Source organism: Alligator mississippiensis, chromosome 4 (assembly GCF_030867095.1).
Source record: "Alligator mississippiensis isolate rAllMis1 chromosome 4, rAllMis1, whole genome shotgun sequence".
NCBI lineage: Eukaryota > Metazoa > Chordata > Crocodylia > Alligatoridae > Alligator > Alligator mississippiensis.
In genome coordinates, this window is record NC_081827.1 from 253706916 (window position 1) to 253731534 (window position 24619).

Genomic DNA, 24619 nt, shown 5'->3' on the forward strand with positions numbered 1-24619 from the left:
GCACCCGAGCCGGGCACCGGGTTCAAGGCGTCGATGCCCCGTGGGTTTCTGAAGGGACCTTGTGATGTTCCCGTTGTGTTTCCCCCCCAGTTTTCTCCTGTGGGAGGGGGGAGGCGCTGGCACCATGGTATTGTTTAAGATCAAAGCAAAACCAGTATAACTGGTGGCGTGTGCACCCTTGGCGGGACGACAGACTCAGAGACGACCAGGGCTGGCAGGGACCTCGGGAGTCACATCCAGTCCAGCCCCTGCTCCAAGCAGGACCAGCCCCAAATGCACCATCCCAGACAAGGTTGTGTCTACGCGGGTCTTCAACACCTCCCAGGATGGAGACTCCCCCACCGCTCTGGGGGCCCTGTCCCAGTGCTGCACCGCCCTCCTCGGGAGAGAGCTTTTCCCAATACCCAGCCTCAACGTCCCTTGCTGCAGCTGGAGCCCATTGCTCCACTGAGAGCAGCCCAGCTCCATGCTCTTTGCAGCCCCCCGGCAGGGAGGTGAAGGCTGCTGTTCACCCCCTCTCCCCTCCCCCCTCCCAGAGCTCCGCCGGGGGTTGCCAAACACCCTGGACTGAACGTAACCCGCGCCCCCCGTCCCACAGCCGACGGGGGCCTGAGCACACCGGGAGGACATGTGGCCCGCTGCCCCCAGCCCAGCAGCGCCAGGCCCTGCCCTCGCAGCTCACACACTAAGAGGCAGGGAAACTGAGGCACGGAGCAATGTGGCTTGCACCCCACAGGACCTGGCGGGGGCGGAGCCTGCGACTCCTGCCCCCGCCCCGCCTCGCCCCGCGTTGGACTACATCTCCCATGATGCACCAGGAGCGCGCGCCACGTGACCACCTCCCCGTGCATCATGGGAGATGGAGTTTGCACTGGTCGCACAGCGTGGTGGGGTGGGGGGCTAGAAAGCCCCGTTTTCCCCCCAGCAGCCGGGGGACCTCGGCCTGGGGCAAGGCATGGAGCTTGGGCTGCACCGGGCTCTGATGCGCCCCAGAAGCAGCTGCATGTCGGGCTGGGGCCCCTGTTACGCGCCGCTCCCCCCAGAAGCAGCTGCACGGAGGCATCGCCCTTTTAAGGGGCCCCGGGAAGCGGCGGCGGCTGCGGGGCTGGCTCCGGCCGCTCCATGTTGGAGCAAACTTTCCGCCGCCGCCCGGGCCCCACGCGCGACCCGAGCCCACGCGCGGCCGGGCCCATGGACGGCGCCGGGGTCATCGCCCAGCTCAGCCGCGACGAGCCCGGGCCCCGCCCGCCGCGCCGGGGTAGCGCCGCGCCCCCGACCCCCCCCACGCGCGTCCCGGGCCGGGAGCGGGGGCCCACGCGTGTCGCCGCCGGCGGGGCGGGGCGGGGCGGGGCGGGCGTGCCCCCGCGCGGGTGGCCCGCGGGCTCGGGGCGGGGGGCTGCGGGGTGGGAGTGCGGGGCACGAGTGGGCAGGGAGCGACGTGCGGCGGTCTGAGCCCGGAGGGGGCCGCCCGCGCCCGGGCAAGCGGGGACACGGAGCAGTGAGGGGAGCCCCCGGGCAGGGGGCTCGGGGGGGGTCCTAGCCCCTGCTGCCCCCGGTGTGGGGGGGCAGATGCAGCCCAGCCCCCGCCTGGGCTGCGGCCGCGGCTCCGCACCCACGGGGTGCTGAGTGTGCCCGGGCCCGGCGGGGGGCTGCGGGTCGGGAGTGGGGGCACGGGGCTGATGTTCCCCCCTTCCCCGCCGCAGGGGCCCCGGGGCTGGCGCTGGGGCAGAAGCCACGGGGCAGGGGGCTGCTGCGGTCGCTGTTCTGCTGCCTGTGCCAGGGGGACCCCGAGCCGCCGCCCCGCGCCCCCCTGCTGCCACCCGACGAGCCCGGCGCCAAGGTCAGGAGCGTGGGGCGGGGGCACAGGGCAGGGATGCCCCGGCCGCCTCTGGGACCCCGGCTGCCCCCAGCCCCCTGCGCCCAGCTCTGGGGCGCGGCGCAGGGCGGAAGGGGCCGTGGGGGGCAGGGGGCAGGCGGTGGAGCCCTGACCCCTGTCCCTGCCCCGCAGGCGGACGGCCGGACCCTGCTACCCGAGGTGCAGCCGCAGGACGCGGGGAAGCTCTGTGCCGTCATCGACCTGGATGAGACCTTGGTGCACAGCTCCTTCAAGGTGGGCGGCCAGGCCTAGACCCCCGGGGCCCTCCCTCGTGCAGGGACCTCCTCCCACCTCCCTGGGCCCCCCCAAGTCCAGCCCCTGCCCCCCAGACCTGGGATCACTCCCTCTTGCTCCATGACTGCTCCCAAAAACTACCCCCCCAACCCTCCAGGATCCTGGACCCCCTCCCACCTGCCCCGGGGCCCAGGACCTCCCTCGTGCAAGCCCAGGTACCCTCTGCCACTGCCCTGGGACCCCCCACTCAAGGCCCAGGACCCCAACCCCCGGCTCTAGGGCCCCCTAAGCCCTCCAGTAACTGGGGACCCCCCAAGACCCAGGCCCCCCCCTTTCCAAGCCCAGAGACCCCCTCCCCCTGCCTGCCTGGCCTCTGCCCCTGGCACTCCCCTGTGCGCCCCCCGCCCCCCCGGGATGCCTCAGGGGAGGGGGCTGGAGGCATCATAGCGGCTGGGGGGGGCTGTGACCTCCCCCCTGACCGCCCCCATCATCCTGCCCTGCAGCCCGTGAGCAACGCGGACTTCATCATCCCCGTGGAGATCGATGGCGTCATTCATCAGGTGAGGGGGGACACCCGAGGGGGGGGTACAGCCCCACACGCACACCCTTGGGGGCCAGTAGGGGGTGCTGTGAGCCTGAGCCCAGCTGCGGGGGTCCGGGGCTGTTCAGGGCAGGGGGGTCATGGGTGCACGGGGGTCTGGAGGCCGAGGGGGCTGCGGCTGTGGAGTGGGGGTCCAGGGGATGGAGGGTCCTGGGTGTGTGGGGGGTCTGGTGAGATGGGGGTGAATCCAGGCTGGGGGGACAGGTGGTGCCCGCGGGGGGGTCACGGTTCAAGTACTGCAGGACAGGCTGTGTGCCCTCGACTGCTTGGGCCCGGAGCTGCCCGCAGCAGCACATGGGCTGGGCCCACCCCTGGGGGTCCCAGCACAGCGCCTGCCCCACTGGGCTCAGTGTGGGGGTCCGTGCCCCCTGCTTACCCCCCTCCCCCCCCCGCCCCCAGGTCTACGTGCTCAAGCGGCCGCACGTGGACGAGTTCCTGCAGCGCATGGGGCAGCTCTTCGAGTGCGTGCTCTTCACCGCCAGCCTGGCCAAGGTGAGCCCCCGGGACCCCTCCCCAGCCCCCTGGTGCTACAGGGGGAAACTGAGGCACGGCGGGGCCCTCCTGCATGGACCCAGGCTCCTGCTTTAGGTCTAACCACTAACCTGCACTCCCTTCCCCAAGCCTGGGATAGGACCCAGGCATCCGGGCTCCCCCCGGCGCTAACTGCTAGACCTCGCTCCCCTCTGGTCAGCAATAGATCACACCCGCAGTGCCCCCAGACCTCCCCCAGGTTTCCCAGAATGCTTTGCTGCCGTTCCCACTGTTGGGGGGGGGGGTCCCAAGGGGTTGGGACCCCCTGCCCCGTGACCTCTGCCCCCGTGCCCTCTGCCCCCAGTACGCCGACCCCGTGGCCGACCTGCTGGACAAGCGCGGCGCCTTCCGGGCCCGGCTCTTCCGGGAGTCCTGCGTCTTCCACCGCGGCAACTACGTGAAGGACCTGAGCCGGCTCGGGCGCGACCTGCGGCGCGTGCTCATCGTGGACAACTCGCCCGCGTCCTACGTCTTCCACCCCAACAACGCCGTACGTGCGGGGGCTGCGGGGCGGGGGCGAGGGGCACTGGCAGGGCTGGGGGGAGCAGCTGGCCTGACCCGCCCCCCGTGGCCGTGCCCGCAGGTGCCCGTGGCTTCGTGGTTCGACAACATGGCAGACACGGAGCTCCTGGACCTGCTGCCGTTCTTCGAGGGGCTGAGCCGCGTGGACGACGTGTACTCCGTGCTGCGGCAGCACCGGACTAGCAGCTAGTGCCCGCGGGGCTGCGCCGGTGCCCCCCCAGCCCGTGTGCTAGGGCCAGGACATGCCCGGCCACGCGTGGCACCACGGACACGGACCAATGGACACAGCCTGGGCCTGAGGCCTGGCCCCCATCGTGGCCTGCAATGCATTCTGGGAGTGGAGCCTCCCCCCCAGCTCCCAGGGTCCTGCCAGTGGGGGGCTCTGGTCTGGTGCTGTGAGGAGCGCCCCCTGCTGCCTGCCCCGGTGCTGCCCCACGGGGGGGGTCTTTGCCCTCCCTCTGCCTCTATCAGTGCCTTCTCCCGCCCCCCGGACCCTCGTGCTGCCAAGACTGCCTTGGGTGCCAGCCCCCCTGCCCCATGGCGGGGCTTCTGGGGGGGCCTCATCTGCCTTATCCCCCCTTAATGCCCCCCTTGTCCTGCCCCCCTTAGGGGCTGTGGATGTCGTGCCTGGGGCGGGGGCGGGCGGGGGGGCCGGTCTGAGGCCCCCACCCTGGCCAGCCACCTCCGGTCCTGATCCTGATCCTGCCCCCCCTCTGCAAGCTCAGCACTTTGTAACAGGTTGGGGTGGGTATCCCAGCACGCAACAGCCTGCCTGGACCAGGAGCTGCTGAGCATGCTGGGAAATGCGGTCCCCGCCCCACGTCCTTGTATGTTGGCTGCGTCTGGGGGGAGACGTGGCCGAGCCCAAGTGCCTTTGTGCGAGCGCGTAACGGGGAGGGAAAGAAACCAGCCGAGAACCAGCCGAGCCGCGTGCCTTCCTTCGCCTCGTGTGTGAGAGCGTGTGCGTGTGAGAAAGCACATGTATGTAGGTGAGGGGGTGAGAGCATGTTTGTGATCATGCATGTGTGCAAGGAGCGAGCATGTTTGTGACTACATGCATGAGCGTAAGGGAGTGCATGTGTACGGTGTGAGTTGTGTGTGTGGCTACATGCATGAGTGAGCATGTATGTATGGGGGAGGGGGTTGAGCATGAGTGTGCATGTGCACATACCTGTGTCTGAGACTCCGTGCATGGGTGTGAGAGTGAGTGCAAGCGGGAGGAGGATGAGTGTGAGTGTCCACAAAAGTACATGGTCTCACACACGCGTGTGTGGCTACATACATGTGTGTGAGAGGAGTGAATGTGCATGACTACTTGCATGGGTGTGAGAGTGAGTGAACACATTGTGGGGTAAGTGTGCACATGTGAGACCATGCATGCATGTGAGAGGTGACTACATGATCACATGCACAGGCTTGAGCGTGCATGTGTGAGGGGGGACATACTGCATATGTGTCAGAGTATGTGTGCATGAGATGGGTGAGTGTATGTCCATACACGTATGTGTGTACGTGTGCAGAGCCCCTGCTGGCATGTCCACCCCCACACACGTGTGTGTGCCTGCCTGTGTGTGCAGGGCAGGACACTTGCATGCACCAATGGGGCCTGGGCCGGGCCCAGCCGCGCTGCAGCGAAGGAGGTGGCCGTGGCACTGGGGTGCAAACCCGGCCTGTGGCCTCCGAGGCTGTGTGAACACGCGTGTCCCTGGCTCTGCCTCGAGGGCCAGACCCTGGAGATGAGCAAGCATCGGGGAGATCCACCCGGCTGCAGCCAGTCCTGGGGCCAAGATGGAGCAGGCCGGTGTCACCCGTCTCTCCTCGAGGGGCTCTGGGTTGGCGACCCCACGAGCCACGCTGGAGCTGGCCCTGGCACCCGGCGTCGAAGCTGCCGCAGCCTCTCCTGCAGCCTGCTCTGGGTCCCGGGGCGCAGGAAGGACATGCGGAGACCGGACGATGCTAAGGGGTGGGGGGACCGGGGACAGGACGGGTGGTGATGGGGCTGCAGGAGAGGAGGCCGTGGGGGGAGTTGGTCCCAGGCACCGCGGCCCCACGGAGATGAGAGGACGGAGAAGGGGTTTTCTCGCTGGCCGCAGGGGAGAAATGGCCTCAGGATGCAGAAGGGGAAACTGAGGCAGGAGGCGAGCAGGGGACCGGGCTACAGGAGGTCGAGGAGGTAGGTCTTAGGCTGACAGCAAAGCCAGGCCGGTAGGGATGTGTGTGCATGTCTTGGGTGGGCTGCTGGTGGAGACGCTGCTTGTGTGTGTGTGTGTACAGCTGTATGGGTGAAAGAGTGTGTGTGTGAGAGTGTGTGGACGTGTACGTGTGGAGACGCTGCATATGTGTGACTGCATGGGTGAGTGTGTGTGTGCATGTGCATGTCTCAGGGCAGGCTGCTGACAGACTGTGTGCACATGTTTGTGTGTGTGCATGATGAGTGTGTGTGTGAGTGAATACATGTGTGGAGACACTACACGTGTGTGACTGCATGGGTTAGGGAGTGTGTGTGCATATGCATGTCTCAGGGCAGGCTGCTAGCCTGCTTGTGCATTTGTGTACACACACATGTATGTCTGTGTGCAAGCATGCAAATAGGGGTGAGTGTGTGTGTGTGGGGGGGGAGGAGTGCATGTGATACACATGGTGTGGAGACGCTGTGCACATGTGTATAACTGCATGGGTTAGGGAGTGTGTGCGCCTCTGTGTGGGAAGGGGGATGAGTGCAAACACGTGCAGGGAGACCGTGTGTGCACATGATCTGGGTGTGAGATGGCAAAGAGTGCATATGTGTGTGGAGTGGGGGGAAGGAGGGTGAGTCTGTGTGCAAACATGTCCATGTATGGAAGCACTGTGTGTGCACGTGTGTGGGGGGGGGGAAGGGGCAGTGAGTCTGTCTGAACATGCACGTGTCGAGGCACTGTATGTGACTGCACAGGTGCGAGTGAGTGAACGTACATGTATGTGCATGTGGGAAGTAGGGGTGAATGTGCAAACATACACGTGTGGGCACACTGCGTGCACAGGTGAGAGGGCCCGTGCATGTGGGAAGGAGGCTGAGCCTGTGTGTGAACACAGATGTAGCTCACGTGTGTACCTGCGTGTGCACAGACCCTGCGGCCCCCTTGTGGGGCATGTCCTGCCGGGGCTGGGGGAGGGCAGGACCTGCCCCCCCCGGCTGTAACCACTGGGCTCCCTGGTCTCTCTGAGCTGGGAGAGAAACCAGGGGGCCGGCTGGGCCCCCACCCCCACCCTGTCCCGCCACAGTGGGGTGCTGCACGCTGCAGCTGGGGAAACCGAGGCACAGGGACACAGAAAAGGGACCCAGGCATCCTGTTGGGGGCCCACCCCCCCTTCCAGCCCCCTGCACAGCCAGGGGCGGAACCCAGGTGGGGGGGGGCAGTCCAGACAGCCCCTTCCCTGGGGCTTTGGCCTGCTGCTACCTCCCCACCCCCCTGCAGCTTTGGCAGCTGCTTCCTCACTAATGAGCGCTGCCCTAATTGCTGGAAGCTCATTAGTGCAGGGGGAGTGGGCGCTGTGCAGTGGGGCAGGGATAATGCCTCCCCCCACCCACCCCAGGCAGTGCCCAGCTGCAGCCGCCAGCGCCCGGGCACCACGTCTGCGCCAGGTGAGGTTTGGGAGAGTGCTGGGGGGGCAGGGGGGGCGTGGCCCAGCTGGTTGGGGCAGGATGGGGTGGGGGGGCGGATCCAGCCCCTCACCCCAGGGGGCTGGCGGTGTTGCTGCATCCAGAGCTGCTTGGGTGCTGGGGGGGCACACTCGGGAGCACTGAAAACCTGGGACACGTGCACGTGTGCTTGGGTAGGCATACATGCGCATGCACGTGTGTGTGTGTGCGCGTGAGCGCATGGGCAGGCATGTGTGTGCTTGTGCCTGCGTGGGTGCTCGTGCCCACATGCCCATGTGTGAGAGCATGTGTGCGCATGTGCACGTGGGTGCCTGCATGTGAACGTGCAGCTCCGAGCTGGCACCTGGCGGATCCTGCCTGGAGCAGGGCGCTGGGACTCCCCCAGACTTTGGAGCCGTAGGGCAAGCGGCGCTGGCACTGCCCTGACACAGCAGCCCAGATAACACAAGGGCAGAGACTGGGGCTGCTGGGAGATAAGGGGAAACTGAGGCTGCGTGCAGGGGGTGCTGTGCAGCCCTCAACAGGGGCAAGAGCTTGGCCTTGGAGCCTGCAGCCGCCCTTGCTATTTGGAGGCGCTTTCCCAGGGTTTAGCTATGGTCGGTACCCTGTGGTCTCGCCACACATGCTAATTACATGCAAATGTTACTGGCATTGCCAGGGCATGGACAGAGCCCGGACTCGGGGAGTCGGGCATCCCCCAGAGCCTGCCCGTCTGTGCTGCGGGCGGTGCCAGGGCCGGGTGGGGCCGGGGGGTGGGGGGAGCAAAGGTTGTGCCTCGCACGAGCATCTAGTGCACGGCTGTGCCCGTCTCTGCGTGGCACCCGCGACCGCACAGCTGCACTCAGCCAGGTAGGAGTGGGACCCCCCAACGGCCACCCCCTGCCCGGGCACCTGATGCCAGGAGGGGGTGGGCATCGGGCTGAGGAGCTGCTGGACCCCCCTCCAGGAGCTGGGAGGGTGGATTTGGGGCTCCCCCCTGAACCATGGGGTAGGGGCCAGGTTGGTGGGGGCAGGTGCGTGACCCTCCGGGCATGGGTCACTAATTAAAGCGCCCTCCACGTGACCACATACGTGTGTGCCCATGGCAGTTTGCGTGGGTGAGGACCTGTGTGGGTCACAGGTGTGGACGGGCTGCACGGTTCTGCACACGGAAGAGGCACCGACATGTCTGCTCGGGGGCGGAGGGGCACACGCATGTGTTTGCGTGGGCATGCGTGGGCACTCCCGGCCGGGGCTAACGATGCTAATGGTCCCTGCAGGCCCCGTGCCCCCCGCTGCCCCCCACCATGGTGCAGCTGGACCCCAAGGTCACCCGCACCCTCGGCAAGACCAAGCCAGGCCTGCAGATCTGGAGGATTGAGGTGGGGTCTCGGGGGGTTGGGGTGAGGGTCTGGCCTTGCTGCCTGGGCTGGGGTCTCCCACTACTGGAGCCCAGGGCTGCAGCAGGGTTGGGGGGTCAGCCTGGGGGGGGGACGGACCATGGGGACCCCCCCAACTCAGCACCCCCTTCTCCCCCCAGAACATGAAGATGGTGCCGGTGCCGTCCCAGTCCTACGGCAGCTTCTACGAAGGCGACTGCTACGTGGTGCTCGCGGTAGGAGCCGGTGGGGGGGCTGGGACGTGGCCTCTCAGCCCAGAGGAAGGGGTCCCCCAGGGTTGGGGGATCCCCACAGAGCTGGGGGGCTGGAGGGGCCATGGCAGGGGCAGGCCGGGCGTGCGGGGGCACGAGGGGGTAATGGCACGCATCTCCCCTGACGGTGCCCCCCACCCCGGCAGACACGGGAGACAGGCGGGGTCCAGAGCCACGCGCTGCACTTCTGGCTGGGCCGCGCGGCATCGCTGGACGAGCAGGGCGCGGCCGCCATGTACACGGTGCAGCTGGACGAGGAGCTGGGCCGCACCGCCGTGCAGCACCGCCAGGCCCAGGGCGCCGAGAGCGAGGCCTTCCGCGCCTGCTTCCCCCGCGGCATCGTGTGCGTGGGGCGGGGGGACCCCTGCACCAGGGGCGTGGGAGGGGGGGTGGGGGTCTCCCCGGGGCTGCGGAAGGGATCGGTCCCCCCTGCAGCCCGAAGGGGGGGGGAGTTAACCCCTTGCTGGCCCTGGTCTAACGCCCCCACCCCGTGCAGGTACCGGAAGGGCGGCGTGGCCTCGGGCATGCGGCACGTGGAGACCAACACGCACCAGGTTCGGCGCCTGCTGCACGTCAAGGGCCAGAGGCGCGTGGCAGCCGGCGAGGTGGGTCCGGGGCGAGCTGGGCCCACGTGTCCTCAGCCCCGTTCTGCAGTGGCAGGAGGACCCGAGGGGAGTCCCCCCTCCCCTGCCCCCAGCCCAGGGTTTAACCCGCGGCCCGTGTCTCAGGTGGAGCTGAGCTGGGAGAGCTTCAACCTGGGCGATGTCTTCCTCCTCGACCTGGGCCAAGTCCTCGTGCAGTGGAACGGGCCCCAGAGCAACCGGCGCGAGCGCCTGCGGGTACTGCACCCCCCCGCCCCTCGGTCCTGCCCCGCAGCCCCTGCCGCGATGCCATACCCCCTCCCTGGGCTGACGAGACCCCTGGGCTTTCCCGTGGGGCAGGCAATGACCCTGGCCAAGGAGATCCGGGACCAGGAGCGTGGCGGCCGTGCCGTCGTGGGCGTCGTGGACGGCGAGGATGAGGCCGCGTCCCCGGATCTCATGCGGGTGATGACCGAGGTGCTGGGCGAGTGCAAGACACTCGCACCCGCCACCCCTGACACCATGGTTGACAAGGCCCTGGCCACCTCGCTCAAGCTCTATCAGTGAGTCCCAGGTCGGGAGTGGGGGTAATGGCAGGCGTGGGGGGCAGGGGGCTGCGGGTCGGGAGTGGGGGCAATGGCAGGTGTGGGGGGCAGGGGGCTGCAGGTCAGGAGTGGGGGGCAATGGCAGGCGTGTGGGGCAGGGGGCTGCGGGTCGGGAGTGGGGGCAATGGCAGGCGTGGGGGGGGCCTGGCTGCCAGACCGCTGGTCCACTCCACGGGTTGGGCAGCCCCCTCTTAAAGGGCCGGCGTCCCCTTGCTGCCAGACCCCTGGTCCACTCCACTGGGTGGGCAGCCCCCTCTTAAAGGGCCAGCGTCCCCTTGCTGCGCTGAGTGTGCCCCTCTCGCCTGGGCAGCGTGTCCGACGCCGAAGGGAACCTCCTGGTGCAGGAAGTCGCCGTCCGGCCCCTGACCCAAGACATGCTGAGCCATGACGTACGTGCCCCCCTAGTCCCTCTGAGAGCCCCCCACCCTTTCCCTGCCCGGGGCCTGATTCTGATGGTGCTAGGGTCTCTGCCCCCCAGGACTGCTACATCCTGGACCAGGGCGGCAGCAGGATCTTCGTGTGGAAGGGGAAGAACGCCAGCCAGCAGGAGCGGGAGCAGGCCATAAGCAGGGCTGTGGTAAGATGGGGGGAGGCCCTGGGGGGCCTGGAGCAAGGACCCTCCTTGTGCCCTCCTAGCATATGAGGGGGGCAGGTCCCCTCACTCCCGACCTGCAGCCCCTGCCCCACACCTGGCCGTGTCCCCCCCCCAGGGCTTCCTGAAGGCCAAGGGCTACCCAGAGACCACATCCGTGGAGATACAGAACGATGGGGCCGAGTCGCCCGTCTTCAAGCAGCTTTTCCAGGGCTGGACGGAGCCGCAGCAGAGCCGTGGCCTGGGCCAGACCCACGCCCGTGGCTCCGTGGGTAAGCAGGGGGCATGGGGGGGTCTCCTCTTTTCAGAGGGCACTGTGATAAGGGGAGGCACCCCTTGCTGGTGCCCCTCACTCCCGACCCGCAGCCCCTGGGGTCCCCCTGCCAAACCCCATCCCATGGTGGTCCAGCCAGCATTGGGGGGGGGGGGTCTGGAGGGTCCCCCCACCGCAGCCTCAGCCCCCTGCCCTGCCCCGCAGCCAAGGTGGAGCAGGTGAAGTTCGACGCCACGACACTGCACGCCCAGCCCCAGGTGGCCGCGCGGACCCGCATGGTGGATGACGGCTCCGGCGAGGTCCAGGTAGGTGCCGTGGGGCCCTTGCCCAGTGCCGGGGGGTCGGCTGGGGGTGCGGGGAGGCCCACGGGGATCTCACCCCATGCCCGGCCCCCCAGGTGTGGCGAGTGGAGGAGCGGGAGCTGGTGCCCGTGGAGCGGCGCTGGCTGGGCCACTTCTACGGCGCCGACTGCTACCTGGTGCTCTACACCTACCAGGCGGGCGGCCGCCCCCATCGCATCCTCTACATCTGGCAGGTGAGTGGCTGCCCCGAGACCCCCTGTTCCTGGCCGGCTACGGGGCACCGCGAGCCTTCCCTGGCTCTCTCACCGGGGAAACTGAGGCACCGTGCAACACTCTGTCCCCCCTGGGACCCCAAGTCCAGGCTGGCGCTGTGGGGGGCTGGAGGGGGCTGTGTGGCCATCCCAGCTCTGAGACACCCCCTTCTCCCAGGGCCGCCACGCCAGCCCGGACGAGCTGGCCGCCTCGGCGTACCAGGCGGTGATCCTGGACCAGGAGTACGGGGGGGAGCCCGTGCAAGTGCGCGTGCCCATGGGCAAGGAGCCCCTGCACCTGCTGGCCGTCTTCAAGGGCAAGATGGTCGTGTACGCCGTAAGTACGGAGCGGGCCGGCTCCCGGTGGGCTGCAAGGGGGTCCGGCTTGAGCCCACGTGGCTAACAAGATGCCTCGGCTGTGCCCTGGGGCGGGCAGCGGCAACCCCAAGGATGCCTGAGCATGGCAGTGCCCCTCTCTGGCTATGGGGAATATGGGGAAACTGAGGCACAGAGCGATGCTGAGGTGGTGAGGTCACCCAGAGAGCTGGTGGACGTGGAGGCTGGGACCCCGCAGTGCCGGGACCGGGAACCCCCCTCCGACCCCTCCATCCCCTCAGGGCGGCACCTCCCGGGCCGGAGGCACGGAGGCGGCGGCAGCCACGCGGCTCTTCCACGTGCACGGCGCCAGCGAGACCAGCACGAAAGCCATCGAGGTGCCCGCTCGCGCCGCTGCCCTCAACTCCAACGACGTCTTCGTGCTCAAGACCCCGGCCTGCTGCTACCTCTGGTACGGCAAGGTAGGTACAGCGAGACCCAGCGGGGCAAGGGGTCTTTGGGCAGCCGGTGTCCCCGCGGTGCCTGCAGCCGCCGCGCGCTCTGTCTCCGGCAGGGCTGCAGCGGGGACGAGCGGGAGATGGGCAAGATGGTGACCGACCTCATCACCAAGACGGAGAAGCTGGTGGTGGCCGAAGGGCAGGAGCCCCCCGCGTTCTGGGCCGCCCTGGGTGGGAAAGCCCCCTACGCCAGCAGCAAGAGGTACCCCCTGCCCTCCGTCCCTGGGACCCTGCCGGAGCCGCCCACCGTGCAGCCCAGAAAGACCCCACAGGGAGCGGCCGTTGGGAGGATTTTTTATGGTTACGGCGTCACGGCCATCCCGCCAGGCTCGGTCCAGCCAGGTGTGGGGCCGGGATGCAGGGGCAGAGGGTTGGAGTAGCATGGGACCGGGAGGGAGGTCTGGGGGTTACATCTAGTCCAGCTGTGCACCTGAGGCAGGATCAGGCCCGCCCCAACCATGCCAGACACATCCATAGTCGTAGGATCCCAGCGCCACCTTGATGGCACCTGCAATGCTTCACGGTCGGTCGTGTCTGCCCCCGAGTTCACAGGCCTGGACCGGTGTGCTGGTTTCTACCTAGACCTGGCGGGGCAGGAGGTAGAGGAGGGACGTCCCTGGGCTGGGCTGGCAGAGGAAAGGCGGAGGAACGTGGAGAGCTTGAACAAGGAGAGAGCGGCGTTCACGCCTGGGAGTGGAGAAAGATTAGCAGGAACCCGGGAGATGACACTGAGCCACCGAGTCAGTGCTGCCTGGATAGAAATGCAGCTGCGTCTAGGGGGGCAGGGATCAAAGCGGGGGTCCCCTGGGCAACGCAGCCGCAGGAGGGGGGTCCCCACGCCCCCTCCCCAACCCACCTCCCGGCAGGTTGCAGGAGGAGACACCGTCCGTCACCCCCCGCCTCTTTGAGTGCTCCAACCAGACGGGCACCTTCGTGGCCACGGAGATCATGGACTTCAACCAGGATGACCTGGAGGAGGACGACGTCTTCCTGCTGGACACCTGGGACCAGGTACGGAGCAGAGGGGCTAATTAAGCCTCCCTTAATGAGGTCCCCAGAGCAGCAAGAGGCTGGCCAGGGCAGGATGGGGACCCAGGCCCTCCCTGCATCTCCATGCCCCCAGCTGAGCCAGTAGCCTGAGCCATGGGGTCCCGTGTCCAGAAAGGCCCCGATCCTGCCCTGTGCCCAGCCCCCCGGCTCCGGGCAGGTCTGGAGAGCCTGTTTGTGGCGCAGGTTTTCTTCTGGATCGGGAAGGAGGCGAACGCGAGCGAGCAGGAGGCGGCAGCGGTGATGGCCCAGGAGTACCTGAGCTCCCACCCCAGTGGGCGCGACCCCCAGACCCCCATCGTGGTGGTGAGGCAGGGCCACGAGCCCCCCACCTTCACCGGCTGGTTCCTGGCCTGGGACCCCCTCAAGTGGCAGGTGAGTGATGGGCCGGGTAGGGGCCCCCCTCTCTGCCCGGCCCTGGCCCCGGCAGTGCACACCAGAGATTCAGAGTCCAGATGTTGAGGATCTTAAACCCCGATTCACCACCTGCCCCGGCTATTTAACCCCCCCTGGCAGCTCTGGAGGCAAGGGCCGGGTCCCGTGGGTGGGGTGGACAGGGGCGCCGACTCTCAGGTGGAGCCAGTGGTGGGGGGCAGCCTTGAGGGCAGGGGTGCCACAAATCTGCCCTGATCCCCTTCCCCACCCGATCCACTGCTCTGGGTTCTGCTACCTGCAGGGGCTCCCTGCCCCATCGGCTGCTCTGCTTTCTGCTCCCTACCCAATCTGTTGCTCAGCTTTCTTCTCCCTGCCTTGTGCTCCCTGCCCCATCCCCGGCTCTGCTTTCTGTTCCCCGCCCCACTGTCTATTCAATGTGCTGCTTGGCTTCCTGCTTCTTGCCCCCTGCCCCATCCTCTGCTCTACTTTCTGCCCCCTGTACTATCAGCTGCTCTGCTTTCTGCTCCCTGCCCTGCTCTTTCTCTTTAATCTTCTGCTCTTCTTTCTGCTCCCTGCCCTGTGCTTTCTACCCAATCTGCTCTTTGCTCTCTGCCCCCATGCCCAGCCTCGGGGCACTGCTGTGCTGGAAGGAGATGGATGAGCTCCTGGACCTCAGCTGCCCCTGAGCGCACCGGACGCGCCTGAGCCCTGGTCTCCGTCTCTCTCCCCGACAGGACAAGAAGTCGTATGAGGAGCTGAGGGCTGAGCTTCAAGACAACAAAAACTTTAGCCTTGTCACAGCGGTAAGTGCCCAGGTGCCCCGGGGCAGGTAGACAGCAGCACTACGGCACCGTGGGCTGATCGAGGAGTTTGCAAACCCATCGCCACTGCAACCACTGCCAAAGAGCAAACTTCATGGGCATCTGCCTGAATTGGCTGCATCACACCTTGCGCTTAAACTCACAACTCAGCAAAAAATGATCAAACGATGTGACCTCATTAGTCCTGGAGTCGTTAGAAGCAGACGGATGTCTCTCTTCAGATTCAGGAAACACCTTGTAGCCATCTGAAGCATCTGGGCAGGGCCTCGGTGCTCTGCAGAAAGTGGTTTCTGCGCCTGGGTTCAGGTTTCTAGCTGGGGTTCAAAGCAGTCTGCAGGGCTGTGGAAGAGGAGCTGCGGGACCAGGAGCTGCGAGCAGGCAGCGGGGGTGCAGAAGAAAGGGTAGCTTGATTAGTGGAACCGTTAATGAGGAGAGAGGGTTGTTAAAGTCTGTGGGGCGAAGAGGTTAGCAGGAATCGGGGAGAGAATGGCAAGAGAAAACGTACTTTGATTAGTGACATTGTTAACAAGGGAGATGGTCGTTAACGCCTGTGGGGTGAGGAGATGAGCAGGAACCAGGGAGCTGATAATGAGCTGCGAAGTCCATCGACTCCCTCTGCACTGCCTGAATAAAAATGCCCCTCTCCGCCAGGCAGCTGGTTTTAGATGATGGAGCAGTAGTCCAAGTGGGGGGGTGGGGGGATGCCCAGATGCCCCCAGCTGGGCCCAGCAGGGGCAGATCCAGGGGGGTGAAGTAGTGCAGTTACCCCCGCTTCTGCCTGCTTTGCTTCCTGCTCCATCCAAAGTTTTCTAACCAACTGCCTGGCAGTGGTAGTGGCACTTCTATTCAGGCAGCACCAAGGACCTCCATGGACTTTGCAGCTCATCTTAATAGACCCGATTCCTGCTAATCTCTTCACTCCCCAGGTGTTACCCACCCTCTCTCCTTGCGCGAGCCTTTTGGCTGCCCCGCTGGCTGCTGCTGGCAAGGGAGCTCCTATGTTGCAGTCAGGAGGGAGAAGCAAGAGCTCAGGGGTTGGACACGATGACCTCCCGAGGTCCTTCCAACCCACATTTTCTATGATCCTGCGGATGTAATAACTCACATCAGCTTTAACTTGGCAAGACAATTGGACACGGCTTTAATTGTCAAGAGGCTCAAGAAGGCAGGACATCGTCTTATGAACCTGCACGAGCTGCACGGCTGCTTCTAACCATCCCAGCCTATTGGTTTCTTTGTCCCTGGAGAAAAATAGGTGCCGGGGGGTGTGTGACGATGCCTCACATTAGCTGCACCCCCTGCTTTTCAGAGTCCTAGATCTGCCCATGCCTGGATGGGACCAGCCGTGCCCCTTGGGCGTGCTGGGGGGGTGGTCTGGGGAAGCCAAGCTGCAGCCTCATGTGACCCCCCTGCCTCTTCGCTGTCTCCCAGGGGCTCACGGGAAAGCAGGAGGTTTTCACGACCAAGACCACGCTGAACTCGGGGACCCTGCAGACCTTCCCCCTGGAGGACCTGCTGAACAAGGCCGTGGAGGATCTGCCCCGGGGAGTAGACCCCAGCAGGAAGGAGGTGAGAGGGGGGCTCAGGGGCCATGCCCACACGTGCGTGTGCGTGTGCATGTGTAGGAGGTGGTGAGGGGCTCACTGTGTGCAGGAGAAGGGGAGAGGGATGTGTGCACATATGTGGGCAATGCACCTAGGAGGTGAAGGGAGAGGGGGAACATGCACATGTGTGTGTACGGGGGCACATGCGTGCGTGTGTATGTGTGTGAGGAGAGAGGAGAGGGTCCTGGTGTGCATGCAGGAGGTGGATGTGGTAGGTAGTGAGGGAGGCACAGTGGGTGTGTGCACGTGCTCTGTGTGCACATGTAGGTGAGAGGGACTTAGGGGTGTGTATGTGGAAGATGGTGAGGGGTTGTGTGTGTTGGGGTGAGGTGGTGAGAGGAGCTTGGTGTGTGGGTACACACGTGTGTGTAAAAGGTGAGAGGCTCTGTGTGTGGGGGAGGGAAGGTGGAGAGAGGAGCTCATGGCATGTACACATGCATGCGTGTGTGTGTGTAGAAGGTGAGAGGGGCTTAGTATATGTGTGTGTAGAAGAGGGTGAGTGACTTGGTGTGTGGGTGTGTGCACACGTGCGTGTAGAAGGTGGTGAGGGGCTGTGTATGTGTTTGTGTGGGGAAAGTGGTGAGAGAAACTCAGTGTGCGTGTTCATACATATACACGTGTGTGTGTGTAGGTGGTGGTGAGACAGGCTCAGTGTACATGTACACGTGTGTGTGTGTGTAGAAAATGAGTGGAGCTTGCTGTGCATATACACGTGTGTGTGGGGGGGTGAGAAGGGCTTGGTGTGTATACACACATGTCTGCATAGAAGTGGGTGAGGGGCTTGGTGTGCATGCAGAAGGAGGTGAGAGAGGGCTTGGTGCGTGCACATGCACAGGCATGTGCATCGGACCCCGCCTCTCCCCTCCATCCCCTGGTACGAGCTCTGCAGCCTCCCGGCTCACACAGCCCCCAGCGCCCACCCTTAACCCCGCTCTGCCCGCAGGAGCACCTGAGTGACCGGGACTTCCAGGCCGTGTTCGGGATGTCCTGGGGCGCCTTCTCCCTGCTGCCGCTCTGGAAGAGGCAGAAGCTCAAGAAGGATAAGGGGCTCTTCTGAGGCGGTGCCAGCCCGAGCGCTTGGGGACACCGGCGTGGGGGGGCTCTGGCCTATGCCCCCCCCACGGCCCTCAGGGCAGCCACCACCTCGCCCAGGTGCTACCCAATAAATCCAGTGCACAGAGCACGGCTTCTGCCTCCTCGCTCCCGGTGATCTCAGCTGCTGCCCCCGGTCCCCATGATCTCAGCCATGTTCCTGCCCCCGTCCTGGTGATCTCCACGGTGTCGCACTAGTCCAGGTGATCTCAGCCGTGTCCCCCAGCTGTGAGACTTCAGGGGAGAAGTTTTGGCTTGCCCAGACTGCATTTGCACAGGACCCGCGGCTGGTGGGGGATCCTGGGTCGGGCAGAGGGGGGAGGGCTGGGCTGGGCTGGGCTGGGCAGGATGTCTGTGGTGGGGGCTGCTATGGCCTGTCCTGGGGGGCTTGCAGTGGCGCAGCTCGAAGCGCAGGGAAGGCGGGAGTGTGAATCCTCACCCCAGCCCCGTCCCCAAGGGGCTGCAGGATCTGCAGTGTCCACGTTTGCTTGTGCGGGTGTGCACGTCCCCGTCATGCGTGTACCCGTAAGTGGTTGTGTGTCCATGCATGTCTGTGCATGTCCATGTGTGGGGCTGTGTGCATTCGTGTCTGTGCTTGTCCATGTTCAGGCATGTCCACATCTGTGTGTGCATCCATACGTGCTCATCTCTGCGCGTGTCTGTGTCCACACATATAAATGTATTTGTGTAGGTGTCCATGCATGGGCACACATTTCTGTGTATGGATCCATGCACATCCAAGTGTGCCCATGCTTGTGTGCGTCCATACCGGTCTCACCACGTCTGTGAAACAGGTTTGAGAAGCTGCGCTGAGCGCCCTAGAAGCAAGCTCTGTGCTGTAGCAAGGTGCGGCGTGGGATAGGCCTGGGCCTGGCGAGGTGCCGCGGGTTCCCAGCTGCCCGTGCCAAAGGTCGGGGCCCCGTATGGCTGCTGCAATCGCTGTTATCTGCAGAGGCCTCATAAAAGCCCTGTGCAAATATTTGCGGGGCTGAAGGTGCTAGGCTGGGGGAGGAATCGGGGCAGGGGTTGAAGTGCAGCTGGTGCTTCCTCGCTGCCCTTGACCCCACTGTCCGATAGGCTGGTGGGGTGGGACCCAGGGCAGGCTGTGTGCTTGACCAGCACATACAAGAGGCCTGACCCTGCCCCAAGCAGCTTGTAGCTCCAGCCCTGCCAGCAGCTGCAAGAGGCTGAGCTGTCGCCTGGTACCCATGTGGGACAGGTACCGTGCCCCACGAGCATCAGACTAGCCCAGAGGGAAGGAAGGAGGCACCATGGCAGCTGGTGCGGATGGTTTCTCTTTCCCCAGTTGCACCACGTGTCAGTAAACAGCAGCTGGCAATCCCCATGTGGACGCCCCATGGGTTTAAGGGACCTTGTGATGCTTTTATTTTGTGTGTTCACAATTCCCTTCTTCACCCTTCACCTGCTCTTTGCCTTTTCGCTGGCTGCTGAGCACAGAGCTGATGCATTTAGTGATGCGGCCACCACAACTCCCTCATCTCTTGGCTAATGGCCAATGTAGAGCCCACGAGGAAGGGACCAGCTTTTCCATCCTAATGCTGAAATGGCAGGGGGGGCAGCAACAAGTGGAGCCTTAATGAACCCCCCCACCCAATGTCATAATTGGGCAACGAGAACAGGTACTGCAATAAAATCAGAGCATGAGGGTGGGAAAGGACCGCAGGTGATCACAGTCCAACCCCCTGCTCAAAGTCGGACCAGCCCCAAGTGGCTCCCAGCCAAGGCTTTGTCCAAACACATCCAAGGATGGAGAGTCCCCATCTCTCTGGGTCAGCTGCAACGGTTGCAGCTGTCAGGATTTCGGCACTGATGTAACAACAGCCGGCGGGTGCCAGGTGGGACTGGAGCGTGCCGTGGCTCTACCGCAGCTGGCACCCACGGCATTGCACCGAAGCTCGCTGAAAGATGCAGTAAGTTCATTCCCGGGTGACGGACTGACGATACCAGCCGCTTCCTCCAGGTCCCAGGCTAAGGAACAAGAGTGCACTGAGCACACAAGTGTTGGGGGCCCTGTTCTCCCAGCCCACCCCCACCACCTGCATGGGGCAGGGGAAATGGAGACGTGGGAGCATGGGAGGGTTAATAAAGAGGTTTTAATTCCACAAAAGAAATCTTATCTACACAGTTTAAAAACGGGGAGGAGAGGGCAAACCTCTAAAGATCCCAGTGGAACAGATCTGTTAAAACACAGAGAGAAGTGCTGCTCCACGGGAAGAAGGGAAGGGCCCCAACGGTGGTCACGTGGCCTCCCCTTGACACACGCACGTGGCCAGACATGTGCCCACAACCCTGAGAGCCACCGAGCCGGGTGGCAGGCAGGTTCTCTGGTAAGGCCCCCACTGGATCCTGTCTTTGGTGATTGGTTACTAGCCCCAATTAAATTGGTTTAGAAAAGGAAGTGATGAGCCCTGTTGCTCCCCTGGTCCTGCCCAGTGCCCCCGGCCTTGCCACGGGCCCTCAATGTCCGTACGAAGGTAACGCGGGCTAACCCGCCATTTCTCCCGTTAGCTGTAGCAGCCCTGTTAAACCCCTCGTGGGAAGGGAAAGGTCCTCTCCCCCGCTAGGTAGGATGGGATGAAAGCCCAGCTAGGGAAGACGCATTCTTCCAGCACAGACCGTATCTCTCTGGCCAGTCTTGCCCTGCACGCACCTCTCCGATGGGCCCAGCAGCAATTCTGCTTTTCCCACCCCGATACAAGCACAGCTATCGCACAAAGCAAATGTAAGGAAGAGGGGAAACTGAGATCAATGGAAAGCTGACAAAAGGTGAGGGGAAGGCAAGAGCCCCCGTGCTGCCCTTCCAGACTGAACTGTCGCTGGACCAAACCCACCAGGCTCTGGGGTGAGTAAGGGTCTGAGCGAGGACGCTCTGAGTGATGGGTAATGTGCCCTGCACTGGACCCTCGCTAGCCAGACACACCCATGAGCCCTACTGGCATCGCTGTATTACCCCACAAAAGTCTCCTGCTTCCCAGCTTGCTTGGCAAGAGCTTCTACTAAAAGCATGAGGCCGAGAGAATCGGAGCCGCCCCGTGGCATTGCTAGCTACAAACCAGACTGACTATAAGGCCACAGGGGGCTAAAGCTGAGCGATATCAAGTTACTGCAATGAGACAGGCAGCATGGGAGGCGCACGGTGAAGGATGCTGGGGACATCTGGGCGTCGATCGCACCAGCAAGCTCCAGAGGGCAAGGTCACCGGCTCACAGGAGCTTGTTCACTGCCTGCTACCGACAACACGGGTGAGCATGTAGTCTTCGCTCCAACAGGGAAACCTGGCCGCAAGCTCCCCCTTTGCACCAAGCCCAAGCTGTGCTCACTAGGGGGGCGTTTGGCTAGCACCGGGCTCCCCAGGGGTATTTACACATGGATGGATCCGGGGAGCTGCATGCTTAGACCCGAGGGAACTAAGTTCCCTGCTCAGTTCGTTGGTGGACCTGTTACTTCTAGCACCGCCGCCGGCTGTGACTGGGGGAAAACCCGGAGGAAGGGGTGAGTCACGGTGGAGAACAGTGACTGCTCTAACACTACGCTCCCCACCTTTTGCTCTGGGCCTCTACAACAAAGTCCTCTGGGAACTGCCCCCTCCCCAGTTCGATGCACCTTCATTTCAACAACAGAAAATGTGAACGGTTTATAACACGCTGTGCGCGGCCGGAACTGCATCGTCTTAAGGGCAAAGCTTTGCCATGCATGTCGCAGGTCCGCATCTAAGCCCACTTACTGCAAGACCAGCACCTAGCAAGACTTCCCGCTTCTTTGGTTGCGGTTAGCCTTCCACTCAGAAGCTCCGTGGACTCCGGATGATCCCTATCTGATGCCCACTGTCATCAGAGACACATCTGCTTAGCTCTAGGTATTTTATTCCTGAGAAACTCCTCATGGTAGTTTTAAAACAGAACATCCTTGATAGCAAAGAAAGGTGGAAAAAAATAAAACCCTTTCAACATCTGTAACCAGTTAATCCAATTGCAAAGAGGCAGAATTAGGGGCAAAACTCAATCAACTTCTCCAGTTGCTAATAACAATTCATTTGGGAGAAACCCCCCAAAAAAACAAACGGCAAACAAACAAAAAACCCAGCAGCTGAAGGAAAATCGGCCCAAGTTAAATAAAAGATGGTTTGAAGGTGCTAATAAGAATCAAATTGTGGGATGTTTTACTGAAACCGGCTATAAAACGAGCTTCGTGTTACTGAAGTCAACTAGGAAAATAGAAGAGGTAAAACACGTGTGCCCTGAAATCTCTTCTTAACCTTGAAGTTTCCAAAGCTTCTCAATGGAGCTGGGTTAAAGCAGCTGAATGCTCCAGACTCCTTAAAGCCCAATAGATTTATAGCTACCCTGAAAGCACATCTCTCTCTGGGCAGTTCTGGGGGTCTGGAAGGTCAGTTTGAAACCTTGGCTCAGTCTAACGGAGCGATCCAAGGATAATCTTGTCGACGGGCTTTCTTCACTCGTTCTGTTTGAGATGACACAAAGAGACAAAGCTTTGCGTGTGCAGACTCTGAAGGGGCCGGGCCAGAACGACAGTTCCTGGCGTGCGACGACACATGGCCGGGGTTCACTTCCGAACCTGCCGAAGGTCAAAGCTTACCTTCCACCCCCTGCCCCATCAGCTGCAGCTGTTGAAGTCAAAACAAGGCAACCCGACGTGGTTTGAAGCCAGAGAGAAACACGTATGTGGAGACAGATGCTTCCTCTGCGAGCTGCACCAAGCAACAATGCTATGGAAAGAGGCAGTCAGAGAATAAAACGTTCAAAACAAAACCAAACGTGTATAATAGCGTTAAACCAGGGGGGACGAGGAACTCTGGCAAGGTGATGGAACGCAGCTGGGTCTTAAACGCGTGCCACAGAACCTGCACTTTGTTTCCCAGCGCTGCAAAGAAACACCAGAGTGTCTACCATCCTGCCGACGTCAGGACACATTCAACTGGCACGGTGCGGACACCCCAGCTAGCAGGGCAGACTGGCCATAGGATACTCGGCGTCAGGGGGTTTCCAGTGAACGTTACTAACACGATACAGGCCGGGTTACAGAATCTATTGCTTCAGTTGCTCTTGGAAAAGAAAAAGAATAGAATGCCAAGTGATATGCAACTCTCCTCCCCACTTGCACGTCCTAGGCGAATGGGCCTGGAAGGTCTGGTCTCTTTGCACTACCGTGAGATCAGTTCATGAGCAGCTGTAGTCTGGTGATTCGGTGTCACTCTTTAAGGCTCCACGCTGACAAAGCTTTTCCCAGAACAATAAAAATCTTCCCCCTGCCGCCCCCCGCAAAAGGAGGCGCTCTCAGGGATGCCAAGGCTGATGACTGCGGCTCAGGCCCATGGTTCGGCAAGTCGAGAGTCCCGTGTTTCTCACGCTCCATCTCTCCCTGAGCGGTTTGTTCTCCTCCATGTCTGGCACAAGTTCAGAATTCCCCACAGTCAGGAGGAACGAGGTACCCTGCTCTTCACAGGGGCTGGCGCACAGACCTTCCCGCTTCCGTGCTCAGCGGCTGCGCGTTCTTCTCTGCTTCTAGCAGCTCCTCAAAGATATCCCTAGGAAGCCGGAGAAAGGCACATCGTGAGATCAACGACCAAAGAGCGGCTGGACAAGCTGAAGACAGGTGTGGTGAACAAGAAGTTGGATTGAGGCCTCAGAGAAATTCCAGATGCTGGGAGTTAAGTCAACAGAGATACCCCAAAGACCTCTATGCCCAGCCCCGTGAATTCATAAGCAGCTCAGGACTAAGTTTTTGGTTATTACAAAACAGTTTGACAACAATCACCGTTAAGACATGAGGGGAAGAGGGCAACAAAACTAGAATAATTAGCTGGTGCCAGTGAAACGGTTGGAGGGAACAAGGGCACTGACAAAGAGGATAAAACAAGGGGAAAACAGATGTGTGGGACTGACACAGATAATACTGCTGAGCTACCACACCTCCTCCTTTAAATGCATCTTTAATGCTAGGCTGGCATCTGATCGCAACCGGACGTATTCATGGTAGATTTGTGCACTATCACAGGACTTTCTCTCAGACTCTCAGGGCAGGAACAAAATTAAGATCCCCAGAGAAACCCTCAACTTTGAGGAAGGTGGTCAGGAGAAGGGAGATCATAGAGAAGTGGGGCTGGAAGGGAGCTCCAGAGGTCACATTAGCCCAACCCTTGCCCAAGTCAGCCCTGTCCAAACCATCCTATACAAATCTGACTAACCTCTTAGTACAACTACTGTCAGCCCTGACATGACACGACATCCAAACTTGCCACAGGGGAAGCAGAGGGACTGTGGCAGCTAATGTACTGCTGCTGCAAGGGTTATTCATATATGCTTGAGACAACCCGCCCATCTGTATCAATCTGACTATGGAATAAAATTCCTTTCTGACCCTGAGCAGAGGGGCAAGACCCCCTAGCTTGACGTCCCAGCAGGAGCACTGGCACAGCTGTCAAAATCCCCAGCCTGAGCTGCTGCCAACTCCAAAAGCCTCTAAGAAAAACCCCACATCTGACACATGTAGCAGAAAGGGGGTGACAGAGGGATTCCCTTTCAACCTCGTGTGGCAACGTGCAAAGCCCAGAAGCCTGGGACACCCCCACAGCAGATCACAAGCATTGCTGAGCCTAGATCATCCCCATCCAGTGGCTGGCCAACCTCTTCTTGAAAATCTCCAGTAATACAGAGTCTTCTCCTTCCCTGGTGCCTCTCCTATGGCCTCCCTGCTCAGACAGTGAAGAAGTGTTTCCTGAGATAAGCCTGCTTTGCTGCAACCTCTAGCCCTGGGTTTGCATCCTGTTCTCTGTGGCAAGAGAGAAAAGCCATTTTTTACACTTTTGCCTCAAGCTCCAAGTCTCTTACTTGTGCATGTAGAAGAAGATGTAGCCGCTTCGGTCTCGGTCACACTGTACAGTGCCCTCTTGAGTTCTGGACACTTCCAGGTCATTGTAGGTGAACCAGGACTGCTTCTTGATATCGAAGACGTCGCTGATGTAATGCCCTTCGAAAAGAGAAATGACACTGTTTTTTTCATGCACTAGGTCAAAAACCCATCAACTAATTGTTTGACACCTTGATGAGACTGCCTGGCCTCAAGCAACTTGGAAAGCCCTCATGACTTATGCAGCCCCTCCCAGCCCTCTTTTTCTTAGGCCCCTGCCACACATTACATATATTATGCAATAAATTGGTTAATCACGC

At 62.3% G+C, this 24619-nt stretch overlaps 3 protein-coding genes across 5 annotated transcripts in view; 2 read left to right on the forward strand and 1 right to left on the reverse strand.

Moving 5' to 3' along the window:
* Nucleotides 1–857: 857 nt before the first annotated feature.
* On the forward strand, nt 858–4684 carry CTDSP1 (CTD small phosphatase 1). Of its 2 annotated transcripts, XM_059727526.1 has the most exons (7): nt 1175–1258; nt 1704–1840; nt 2009–2110; nt 2614–2670; nt 3111–3203; nt 3547–3732; nt 3826–4684. In XM_059727526.1, exons 1-7 carry the CDS (start codon nt 1192–1194, stop codon nt 3952–3954), a joined length of 771 nt encoding a protein of 256 aa, XP_059583509.1. In that variant the 5' UTR covers nt 1175–1191; the 3' UTR covers nt 3955–4684. The 2 variants fall into 2 exon arrangements, with proteins under 2 accessions (XP_059583508.1, XP_059583509.1); XM_059727525.1 differs by lacking the exon at nt 1704–1840 and having other exon boundaries at nt 858–1258.
* A 3488-nt stretch (nt 4685–8172) lies between these two features.
* On the forward strand, nt 8173–17511 carry VIL1 (villin 1). Its single transcript, XM_006261497.4, has 19 exons — nt 8173–8765; nt 8924–8998; nt 9181–9377; nt 9531–9639; nt 9763–9873; nt 9976–10178; nt 10531–10609; nt 10699–10797; nt 10931–11084; nt 11291–11391; nt 11484–11621; nt 11818–11976; nt 12257–12436; nt 12529–12674; nt 13339–13483; nt 13706–13894; nt 14629–14697; nt 16147–16284; nt 17263–17511. Exons 1-19 carry the CDS (start codon nt 8691–8693, stop codon nt 17374–17376), a joined length of 2481 nt encoding a protein of 826 aa, XP_006261559.3. The 5' UTR covers nt 8173–8690; the 3' UTR covers nt 17377–17511.
* Nucleotides 17512–21278: 3767 nt separating this feature from the next.
* The window catches only part of USP37 (ubiquitin specific peptidase 37), a 42954-nt gene continuing 39613 nt past the window's right edge, over nt 21279–24619 (reverse strand). For both annotated transcript variants that reach the window (XM_019492444.2, XM_006261496.4), the window contains exons 23-24: nt 24281–24419; nt 21279–22977 (exon numbers count right to left, since the gene is read on the reverse strand). In XM_019492444.2, the coding sequence (XP_019347989.1) occupies nt 22890–22977; nt 24281–24419 (227 nt within the window). In that variant the 3' untranslated portion in view covers nt 21279–22889. The remainder of the gene's footprint in view (nt 22978–24280; nt 24420–24619) is intronic.

What these genes read in the sequence shown, in the direction of transcription:
- CTDSP1 (XM_059727525.1), top strand. Translation starts at nt 956, where the DNA reads ATGGAGCTTGGGCTGCACCGGGCTCTGATGCGCCCCAGAAGCAGCTGC. An exon ending in GCCCCGCCCGCCGCGCCGGG is followed by an intron (nt 1,259 to 2,008) that starts GTAGCGCCGCGC and finishes CCTGCCCCGCAG; the next exon opens with GCGGACGGCCGGACCCTGCT. An exon ending in TCGATGGCGTCATTCATCAG is followed by an intron (nt 2,671 to 3,110) that starts GTGAGGGGGGAC and finishes CCCCGCCCCCAG; the next exon opens with GTCTACGTGCTCAAGCGGCC.
- VIL1 (XM_006261497.4), top strand. Translation starts at nt 8,691, where the DNA reads ATGGTGCAGCTGGACCCCAAGGTCACCCGCACCCTCGGCAAGACCAAG. An exon ending in TGCTTCCCCCGCGGCATCGT is followed by an intron (nt 9,378 to 9,530) that starts GTGCGTGGGGCG and finishes CACCCCGTGCAG; the next exon opens with GTACCGGAAGGGCGGCGTGG. An exon ending in AAGACATGCTGAGCCATGAC is followed by an intron (nt 10,610 to 10,698) that starts GTACGTGCCCCC and finishes TCTGCCCCCCAG; the next exon opens with GACTGCTACATCCTGGACCA.